General features: G+C 40.7%; 1 protein-coding gene across 1 annotated transcript in view; it reads left to right on the forward strand.

Annotated features, from left to right (window-relative positions):
* The window catches only part of BTC (betacellulin), a 75,466-nt gene that overhangs the window by 53,493 nt on the left and 9,917 nt on the right, over positions 1–12,056 (forward strand). Inside the window, exons 3-5 of the mRNA XM_082246013.1 lie at positions 2,741–2,858; positions 4,123–4,269; positions 8,586–8,687. Coding sequence (XP_082102139.1) covers positions 2,741–2,858; positions 4,123–4,269; positions 8,586–8,685 — 365 coding nt within the window. The 3' untranslated portion in view covers positions 8,686–8,687. The remainder of the gene's footprint in view (positions 1–2,740; positions 2,859–4,122; positions 4,270–8,585; positions 8,688–12,056) is intronic.

Below are 12,056 nucleotides of genomic sequence, written 5' to 3' on the forward strand. Positions count from 1 at the left end.
CTGAATAAAGAGATTTTAACCTTATCAGAAGAGTTGTCTTTAGACACAAAAGTTCAGTGCGCCAACATGCTCTGAAGGTCCTAGGTGGGGGAAACATGAAAGTCACACCAGGCAGCTCCTGCCCCCGGGTTTTTTGACACTATAAAAATCAACAGATTATGAAATAATTGTTATAAAATGGGAAATGAAACTCTAGTTATATTAAGTGCAGATTATATAAAAAAACTTTACATGTTTTGGTCTCTGGTGTAGATAGATAGGAAACTTTATTATAATAGTCAAGAGACTATAAGGTATATATTCTTTAGCGTGTAGACTTCTATTATAGGAGGGAAAATAAATGTCTATATCAAGTTCCCTGGTTAAGAGAGTGAGCTGGAGTCGTTCACAGGAAGACTATTTAAAGAATGTTAATCAAGTTCAGACCTTCATTACAAAGAGAGAGCATGTGTTCTCTTGACCTAAGCAACCGAAAAGGATATATCTAGAGTGGACGATATAGGATCAAAACAGCTATTCTTGTGGATCATGAACATGATGCAAAAGAAGGCAGGAATTCTGATGGCACTGACCATGTGTTAATTTACTTTTTTTTTTAAGAGCCCCTTACTTTCTGAATTGTTGCTGCTAATGCAGTTTAGCTGGTAACCTGGGTGTTTTTGACTTCAGGAGCCAATCAGGCAAAGTAATATAGGGTGGTTAGAATATTTCTAAAACCGGTGGTAGATCTCTTAAGTTGCAGAAGAGATGATTTTCCTTTGTGATGGGCATAAAGTCCATCATGGGTGTCATGGGTGGGGGGATAACCCCACCAGTATTTTATATTTTGGAACAAGGAGCTTCTATCACAGGCTTAAGAGCTCTGCACATGGCCAAAATGTGGCATGACAAATCTGGCAATAGAAGGATTGGAGTCCCATTAAATAATATGGTCTCCCGCATTCCTGTTGCTTGAAAGGTTTCTTTATTGATTTTTTTTTTTTTAATTCATTCTGCAGATAGTGTCCCTGCTAAAAGCTGGATCAGGATTTCTATGTGTTATAGCTCTGTAGATTCAGTCTTTCTCAATGAAATAATCTTTGCTTTGGAGCAATTGGGTAAAGATTACAATGGCAGCAGCAGCCAGATCTTTGGTTTCAGCACACTCTGGAAGGCCTTATATATATATATATATATATATATATTTTTTTTTTTTTTGACAGCTCCTCTTTTCAAGATCATCTTGCTAGTACAGTACTTGATAATGTATCTAAATTGTGTGCTCAAATAGGGTTACATCATGGGTTAATTTGGGATCTTCAGAAGAACACCCATGCAATCCGATTCCAGTTCGGAAAAAAAAAGTGCATGCGCCTGCGGTGCAATTCTTGTCCAAATCACATGCAGTTTCTTGCAACACATGAGTGTGAACCGAGATTTAGTCTCGGTTCGCACTGCTGTAGTGCGGAAAACTGCATGAGAAGAATCGCATCTGATTTAAACAGGAATGCAGTGCGTTTCCTGTCTGAATTTCCCGCAGTGCATCAGTGTGAACCGAGACCTAGTCTCGGTTCACACTGATGTGCTGTGAGAAACCGCATGTGATTCAGACAGAAGTTGCACTGCATTCCTGTTCAAATCACATGTGTTTCTTTGCAGTGCGATTTGAGCCCAATCATTTTGTATGGCTCAAATCACATTGCGCCCACATTAAAAGGTGCTTGCTCTCTTTTTTTGCCTCACTGGAATCGGATCACATGGGTGTTCACACCATGACATTTTATTCAGCCAATTGTGTTTAGCGACCTGTTTTTGGGGTGTCGTTAACCTAACATTGACACCCGCAGCAGTTCGCATAAACAGAGTACGATTGTGATGAGGTGCGGGAGAAACGCACAGGAATTGCTGCAAATCCCTCACCACATCAGTGTGAACCAAGACTGTGCCCAAGAAGCAATATGTGCTGCGTACAGTCTGCTGTACAAGTGAATGTGTCTGTACTCTTGTATACTCCGTTGCTTTTCTGCTTCAGCATTACCATGTCCACGTGCCACGTGCATTTAACGTATTTCCCAAACGGAAAGCTTCTGCATTTGGGAAATATGTCATACATGGGTAAACACTGATGTACCGAAGCTTCGGCATTTACATAACTACAGCCATTTACAGCCATTCATTTATAACAGGTTGTAGGTTATTTTATAACAAGCATTGTAATGAAAATACAAACAATAGTAATTTTTGATTATCCAAAATAAGCTTACTTGATAAATCCCCTTTCATATTGGGAGTGGTTTGCAGGCCTTTTTTCCACAGTTTCCTGGATTCCCTGCATGCTTTGCAACTTCTCTTTGCATTCAGTTTCTAAGGACTACATATCCCATGGTACCTTGCTGCCTGCAAACAGCGATTCCTGCAATGACACTGCCTTCTGAATCTCCTTCCCTCTGCACCTCTGTAGTTCAGAAGGCAGGCTTTGTGAAATGTGCTACACAGCAGTGCCTACTCACATGGGCATAGTAAATGTGTCACTGCATTGGAAGTAAATGTGTGTGGAGCTTCACAAAGCAAGTTTACGAATTTCAAAATCGTTCAGATTATTAGAAGTAGGCCAGAGATAATAGAAATACATTGTGGAAATTAATTTATGATTTATAATTTTGACCATAAATATACTTTAAGCTAACATCCTATACAAACTGAAAATACTTGAATTTTATTTACGTCATAAAATATAAATGTTTGCTACTTTTCCTTGTAGAGATCTCAGAGCCAGCAAGATGGAGGGGTTATTTCTCCCGATGTCCAAAGACATACAAACATTACTGCGTAAAAGGAAAATGTCGCTTTGTGGCAGCTTTGAAGGAACCCTCTTGTAGGTAAGTAGTAACATGTTCAAGAATGCGCTTCTCTGGAGTACACGGCTACTTCATGTTGCTTCAGACAGTACTTCAGGAACAGACCCCTCTCCTAAACCCTGCCCCTGCTCACAAGCTCCACCCCTTTTAACGTGGACCAATCAGCAGGGAAGTTGTGTTAGATTTTGTAGTCTTTAGCAAAGCACTAACACAGCTCAGTGCACAGCTCAGTGTATGTTCTGTGCCCGCTACACGTTTCCCTGTGTGTAGCTCGACATGCAGCTAAACCTTCCTTTTCTGCAATGAGCCAGACTGAATATTATTTTGAAGCTGTATTTACAAACCAGGGTGGGGTGAAACTGTTGAGAAAAAAGAAATACATGCTGTATAACCAGTATATAAATTATACAGAAATACAATGAATAAGCGAGGCTGTAGATAGCGATAAGTAATTCTCACCAGCGATGCTGCATTTAGGAGATGCAAGCAGATGCAAGTTGTAGTTCAACATGTGCTCTTATAGCTGGTTCCTTCTTTCAGTCTCTATGATGGAGTCTGAGTTACCAGAATGCAACTGTTTCTCTTCATCAGACTGAAGAATGATGGGAACGTTCGTTAAAGGGGAACAGTTTCTAGTTTCTGCAAAAACAGTACATTTTACCACTGGTTCCATCTTGTGGTCAAATCTGATGTTGCAAGCAAACAACTTAATTATTATCCTGCTGGAGGCAGAACAGTGTACAGTATAATATTAGTATTTGCTGAGATGCATGAACTCAACCTGGACAATCCAAACAGCCACAAATCTGAATCTGGAAGAAGACCAGCCAAAGAGGTCAGTGACCAGCAGAGCGCTTCTAGATATCTGCATTGCTGGAGTGGAGGTGAGTATAGTTCTGATTTAAATTGGGCCTTAAAGGGTGAGAGAGCATGAGTAAAGCTCACGAGTAATGCTTCTTCTTGAAGGCAGAGAGCAAAGTGCAGAAGGTCACTGGTCTAACACATAATTCGGAGTAGGGGACTGTTTGATGAACCCTTTGACTACAAAAAGTATATTACACATATCATGGCTGTGCCTTCTAGTGAATGGCCACTGATGTATGTAATAGCGAACACAGTTACAAAAGTAACCCTAAACTTGTATTAATTTTAATCTGCATACTAAGTAGAAGTGGTTTTCTACTTCAATACCCCCCCCCCCCCCCCCCACACACACACACACTCCAGCTATAAGATGTAATGTAAGTCAACCAAATAAAATAATTATTTTAATATTTTCTTCCAGGTGCGAAAAAGGATATACTGGGAAAAGGTGTGAATACCTTGATTTATTTTATTTAAAAGAAGATCGAGGTCAGGTTGTTGTGATTAGTCTGATTATCGCCATGGTGACCCTCATAATTGCCATTATTTCCATATGCATCTGTTCACAGTAAGCTTAATATTCATCTGTATTTTTTCTCTGAGTTGCCTACTTTGTTGTTTTGTATCAAATAACTAAGGGTCCAAAATATAATTTTTGTATTAGCTGTACTACAATTGTGATAAAAAGTTTGAATTTTTTGGGGGGATTTTCTACATGAAAAGCTTTTAAAAGTGGGGTTGACAATCATTTGTATCATACATATATTTAACAAACATACCTCAAAATATTCATTGCCATTATTGTATTAATGGTTTAAACAATTGATATGACACAAAAAATCCTAACCCTTTTCTTTAGCAACTAGAGAAATTGCTATGTTGACAGTAGCACCAGTGGAGCACTTTTTGTGACTGCTTTTCATAGCAGCATAGTTACTTTGCTCCATTTCTCTATACAAGAACAATTCAGTTTATGCAAAGCTTATACATATCCTTCGTAACAAAGGTGTAATAGACAGAGATGTATAGTAACTAAGTAGAACTACTTCACTACTGTACTTAAGTACCGAAAGGCGGTATCTGTACTTTCCTAGAGTAGAATTTTTTTTCTCCTACTTCCACTTTTACTTCACTACATATTTTCGATGATTTCAATACTTCTACTCCGATATTTTTTTTATGTGCTGCATAGTTACTCGTTACTAATATAAAAATTACCACTGCCAGAACAGTAGATGGCAGGTTTCATGAAGCTCAAAACATTTGTATTATCAGCGCATACGAAAATAAATGCTACTGTATGTATAAATAAAAGCTGCATGTGAAATAATAAAAAACAATATGATGTTCAAATTTTTGACTTCTTTCTTTAATAACTACATAAGACAGTACTTGTACTTTTACTTTCAGTACTTGAGTAGCAATTTTTTTTTCAAAACTACTGGTACTTTTACTTTCAGTACTTGAGTAGCAACATTTTTTAAAAAAACTACTTGCAATACTTAAGTACAAAAATTGTTGAATACTTTAGTACTTCTACTCAAGTCACTTTTTGATCGAACACTTCCACTTCTACTCAAGTCACTTTTTGATCGAGCACTTGTACTTTTACTCAAGTATGGGTTTTGAGTACTTTATACAACTCTGGAATAGATAATCTAAAGATTATAGATAAATCCACCACACTAACAGCACTAATGAATAAGACTGCTAGTATCAAGGAAGCTCCCATGCGAGAGGAATAATAACTAGCAGAAATTTATGCAGTTTTCAATCTAGACGGTTTCAGTGACTGACAGTCCAAATCTCAGGGGAAGGGTGTGAAGGATTACTTATTCATCCACCAATCACCGGTGCTCCCCCCTCTCTCCTGGAACTCACCAGATCAGAGGAAGTCTTAGTGACGAAACGTCAGGGCGTGTGTGCGCGGTCCCCTAACATCAGTGTCACGCTTGGCCACGCTACGGTCTCCTGTCAATACAGATCTGATCGGGTGATGGGTCATGGGGCGTGCATGTACTATTGAATGCCTTCATTAATTTTAACTACTGTAAGTAGACATCCTGAGGGGAGTGGGGCTGTATGTGTTTGATTTTATACATTAAAATTGAGGAATTACACTATGTGCCCCTACTCTTCATTTGCATGTTATCATGAATGGAGTAACATATGAAGGATAACAAGGTTTATATGGATTCTCGATCTTGCGGCTGTCAGATACGTCCACATGGTGATCGGAGCATACTCTGAGGGAGTTTTGTTGATCATTGATCTGGTGAGTTCCAGGAGAGAGGGGGGAGCACCGGTGATTGGTGGAATTATGGTGGATGAATAAGTAATCCTTCACACCCTTCCCCTGAGATTTGGACTGTCAGTCACTGAAACCGTCTAGATTGAAAACTGCATGAATTTCTGCTAGTTATTATTCCTCTCGCATGGGAGCTTCCTTATAACTAGCAGTCTTATTCATTAGCGCTGTTAGTGTGGTGGATTTATCTATAATCTTTAGATTATCTATTACACCTTTGTTACGAACTTTCTTTGATTATAACAGCTGCTGAGACCTTTAAGGTCTAAGGGCTCTTTCACACGGTCCGCCTCCGCAGGCGGATCCGTGTTGCTCAGCGGGGATCGATCCGCGATCCCCGCTGAGCCGGGCGGATGCCAGCTCCGTCTCCGCTTGCAGAGCGGAGATGGAGGTGTCTCAGCACCCGCTGCCCTCTATGGGGGATCGGAGGAGAGCGGACCGCTTGTCCGCTCTCATCAGATCCGCTCCGCTCCGATTACTGAACGGATGGAAAAATAGGGTTTCCATCCGTCCAGATTTCAGCACAGGATCGGATGCGGATGGCAGCGGGTGTCAGCGGAGGTGTCTCCGCTGACACCCGCTGCCCCATAGAGCTGCATGGAGGATCCGATCAGATCCGCCTAAAAAACTGACAGGCGGATCTGATCGGACCGCCCGTGTGAAAGAGCCCTTATATGTGCATTTGTATTTATTTCGGTTTATATTAGAGCGCAGGGTGAGTGTTTATTTTGCAATTGTGGTGGTTTGTGCAATCTCTTCACTCCTTTATTATTACTTTTACATATCCTGTTTGAAATGCCTGCTTCAAATTCCACCACAGCAAAATCCACTGTATACAAAAGGTTTTCTCTGCTGATGTGTATGCCAGGTTCAGGATTGTTGCCCTTGGTTTACTATTTACACTTTTACTAATGAGGAATAGTATAGCTCTTACTATACTTCCATCCCATTGCGCCACTGAAGCCATAGGTGTCCATTTATTACAGAGAAAGGCCTCTTTCACACGGGCGCTCCATATGTTCGTATATCACTGCATCCGTTTGCGGGTGATATACGGACATAATGCATGTCAATGGGATTGCGGATGTCAGCGGATGACCATCCGGTGCTTTTGCTCTCTATGGATCCTCTGGGTGTCAGGAACACATCTAGACAGAAACACCAAAGAGGAGAGCGCAAAGCCCTAGTATATTTTAGCTTTAACCGCCTTAGCGGTATCCCCGAGCGTGACTCGGGGTAGGAATTTTCTGCTATTAGCGGTATCCCCGAGTCACGCTCGGGGTCAATGGGCAGAGCGTGCAGACAGCGCAGCGGAGCTTCTCTTACCTTATCCTGGCGATCCAGCGATGAGCTCTCATTGCTGTGACCGCCAGCCGAGATCTCCGCCGCTCGTCTGTCGGTAGGAGGACTTCCTAGTTCCGTTCCCTGCAGCAGCAATGCTGCATGGGAGCGGAACTAGGGAGGGAAATTAAAAAAAAAAAAAAAAAAAAAAAAAAAACGTTGCACAAAACACATAACACATTTTATATTATATATATGCATATATATATGCATGTGTATATATATATATATATATATATATATATATATATATATATATATATATATATATATATATGCATATATATATATATATATATATATATATATATACCTATATACACACACACACACATATATATATATATATATATATATCTATATACACACATATATATATAATATATAACGCATGAATTATAATCTAATCAATAATATAATTTTATTATATATATTATATATTAAATAATAAAATAATATTATTGATTCGATTATAATTCACTTGTTTGTGTTTCAAATTTATCACATCTGGGATGTCTACTAGAGACTTGTTTTGGTCAGGTTTAAGTCAGTAATTACTAAGAATTGTAGGCCTATAATACATAACGCCAAATTTCCATGAAAAGAATTGTACCGCTTTTGGAACAGAATTCCTGACAGAATCATACCGCCAGGGAGGTTAATATGCTAAAGTTAAAAACACCACAATTGTAAAACTCCCATTGTGTTAAGATAGATACAGCATAAGGATTCCACCGTGGTCGCACTCCTAAAATCACCTCAAGACTCCGACAGGGGAGGGGGGAGTCGTGGATGTTCAACCTAGCACATCCGAGGCTATCCTCCACCATGCTCGACATGCAGATCCTAATGCGCATGTGCCCAGTCCAGCCGGTGCTGCTCTCCAGGAACACACAAATTCACACAAGCAAGATACAAGGGGGAAGACGTCACACAGTTGCCATGACTGTTTGTGTGGGTTTGTGTGTTCTCGGAGCTAAGCGCCAGCTGGACCGGACGCATTTGCATTAGGGTCTGCACTCCTTATGCTGTATCTATCTTCAAACAATGGGAGTTGGACCATTGTAGTGTTTTAAACCTTACCATATAAAAGCCGAGTTACACTAGGGCGGCTTTGCGCTCACGTCTTTTGTGTTTTTATCATGACTTCTCAAAGGTCAGGCTCATTGTGACCACACATATAAAGTATATTGTTTGGATGTGTTTTATAATGGACTACATTTGTTCTTTGACAGTCGCTGCAGAAAAGCACATAGAAGAAAACTAAAAGCAAAGGAAATGGAAAACTTGAAAAATGATTCCACGGGGAAAATAGAAGAAACCCATTTTGCCTAGAGGTAAAAAAAAATGCATCTAAAAGGTCAATATTTAACATTTTAAGTGATAACGATATTCGGTTGTGCACAGAAGAGATGCCCAGGGAACATCAACCAGGAATATGTGGAAAGGCAAAAAAAGTTTTGCTTTTATGTATAGTTTAAGTCCTAAACTGGTATAGATCTTAAAGTGGAACTTTAATCTGAAATTTAAGTCCTGCTAGATCACTTCAGGCTGGCCCATTTTGCAGGTATAGCTATGTAAAACATTAAAAATACGTGTCTATAACTGTTTAAAATCTAGCAATGCACTGTCTCACCCTGCTCTGCACATGCTCAGTTGCTCTGCATTTTTAGGCACTGCTGAGTTTGTAAAGGCCGATCTGCTGACAGCCTTAAAGCGGAATTAAATCCTTCTATCCTTTACAGCCAAGGAAGTTGCTTCTATTTGATCTGCAACTGCCATGATGCTGCACATGTGATCAGTTATGACAGCAGCCATTTAATCGTTGGCCAGTTTGGTTGAGGACACAAGCTAATGTGACAGTTAGCAATCCCGGCATTCAAGGAATGTAACTTTTTTTTTGTTTAGTTCCACTTTCTGATTTAGTGCCGGTTCACACTTGTGCGATGCGGGAACGCTGCGAATATGCAGCGTGTTCCCGCATCGCATCCGCACATCTGGCAGCTCACACTGTCATATGCGATACGCAGGGGGTGTCAATTAAAAGTTAACGACACCCCCAGTTGCGATCCCATATCGCAGTGCGATCTGCAAGTTCGCACAGAATCGGATCGCACAAGTGTGAACCACTGTGCGATCCGATTTTGATGCGGCTCAAAAAAAGCCTCATGTGCGAGTTTGCTGCGGATGCGCTGAAAATTCAGCCATACAAAGTGTATGGCTGAACTCGCATCCGCACATGAGATCGCATGTAATGAAGGAGCAGTGCGCTCCGAATTACATGCGATCTCGCAAACCGCACAAGTGTGAACCGGCACTTACTACTGTTTGGGGGCTCTGAACATCAGCCTCCAGCAAGAAGCAAGTTGTTATGGGTAAAGTTCCACTTTAACAAACAAACACACAATGATGTTATTCTGACGTTGTTAAGAACAGTTTTCATTGATGGAAGCTATATATTACCACTGGGGGGTATGATGGGTGGTGAAGGATGGAAGATTTCCACTAAGCTATCAGCAAAAATTCAACCTCTTATTGAATGAAGGTACTTGTACTGATTAAAAATAAATAAACTCAGGCTTAAAGTGAAATCTAGGGACTCCCTACTGATGCCCACTTTTAACTGCATTTATAAAACCATGCCCACATTTGTAGTCACACACACGCACACACACAGAATCATGTTCAAAAACAACCGGTCACAGACTTTTGGAACAAAAGGCAAACATTGAAGGTATAAAGACAAAATGCCTTGGACAATACAAGTAGAGAAATGATGTGGCGCAACAAATTATGGGAGTGGCCAAAATGAGACAACAGTTGGAGAATTTTTAACTACTTGCCGACTGCCCGCTGCATATATACTGCGGCAGGCTGGCTCGGCTGCGTGAATCGCCATAACTGTACTAGGCAGCGGGGATGCCGATCCACGCGACCCCGTGATCGCTCCCTGCTGAGAGAGAACACCGGTCAGTTGTTGTAAACACAGCTGACCGTTCTTCTTTCTGAAATGATCAGAGCGCCTGTGATCCTCCTATATAGGATTACAGGTCTCTGTGTTCATTTCACAAACCCCTCCCCTATAGAGTTAGAAAACACTCCCATTGGCTCCCACTTAACCCTTTGATCACCCCTGGGTTAATCCCTTCCCTGCCAGTGTCATTATTACAGTAACAGTGCATATTTTTAGCACTGAGTATTGTAGTAATGTCATTGGTCTCCCCAAAAGTGTAAAAAATGTCAGGGGTCCGATCTGTCCGCCGCAATGTCGCAGTCCCGCTAAAAATCGCAGATCGCCCCCCCATTACTAGTACATACAGTGGGTACGGAAAGTATTCAGACCCCCTTAAATTTTTCACTCTTTGTTATATTGCAGCCATTTGCTAAAATCATTTAAGTTCATTCTTCTTCCTCATGAATGTACACATAGCACCCCATACTGACAGAAAAACACAGAATTGTTGACATTGTTGCAGATTTATTAAAAAAGAAAAACTGAAATATCACATGGTCCTAAGTATTCAGACCCTTTGCTGTGACACTCATATATTTAACTCTTGCTTTCCATTTCTTCTGATCATCCTTGAGATGGTTCTACACCTTCATTTGAGTCCAGCTGTGTTTGATTATACTGATTGGACTTGATTAGGAAAGCCACACACCTGTCTATATAAGACCTTCCAGATCACAATGCATGTCAGAGCAAATGAGAATCATGAGGTCAAAGGAACTGCCTGAAGAGCTCAGAGACAGAATTGTGGCAAGGCACAGATCTGGCCAAGGTTACAAAAAGATTTCTGCTGCACTTAAGGTTCCTAAGAGCACAGTGGCCTCCATAATCCTCAAATGGAAGACGTTTGGGACGACCAGAACCCTTCCTAGAGCTGGCCGTCCAGCAAAACTGAGCTATCGGGGGAGAAGAGCCTTGGTGAGAGAGGTAAAGAAGAACCCAAAGATCACTGTGGCTGGGCTCCAGAGATATCCTGGACAAAAACCTTCTCCAGAGTGCTCTGGACCTCAGACTGGGCCGAAGGTTTACCTTTCAACAAGACAATGACCCTAAGCACACAGCTAAAATAACGAAGGAGTGGCTTCACAACAACTCCGTGACTGTTCTTGAATGGCCCAGCCAGAGCCCTGACTTAAACCCAATTGATCATCTCTGGAGAGACCTAAAAATGGCTGTCCACCAACGTTTACCATCCAACCTGACAGAACTGGAGAGGATCTGCAAGGAGGAATGGCAGAGGATCCCCAAATCCAGGTGTGAAAGACTTGTTGCATCTTTCCCAAAAAAGACTCCTGGCTGTATTAGATCAAAAGGGGGCTTCTACTAAATACTGAGCAAAGGGTCTGAATACTTAGGACCATGGGATATTTCAGTTTTTCTTTTTTAATAAATCTGCAACAATGTCAACAATTCTGTGTTTTTCTGTCAGTATGGGGTGCTATGTGTACATTCACGAGGAAGAAGAATGAACCTAAATGATTTCAGCAAATGGCTGCAATATAACAAAGAGTGAAAAATTTAAGGGGGTCTGAATACTTTCCGTACCCACTGTAAAAATGACATAAATCTTTACCCTAGTTTGTCAACGCAATAACTTTTGCGCAAACCAATCAAAATACGCCTATTGGGATTTTTTTTTACCAAAAATAAAATATGTAGCAGAATACAAATTGGCCTAAAAGGAAAAAATGAAACA

The sequence above is a fragment of the Pelophylax lessonae genome (assembly GCF_965119305.1).
Source record: "Pelophylax lessonae genome assembly, chromosome: 1".
Lineage (NCBI taxonomy): Eukaryota > Metazoa > Chordata > Amphibia > Anura > Ranidae > Pelophylax > Pelophylax lessonae.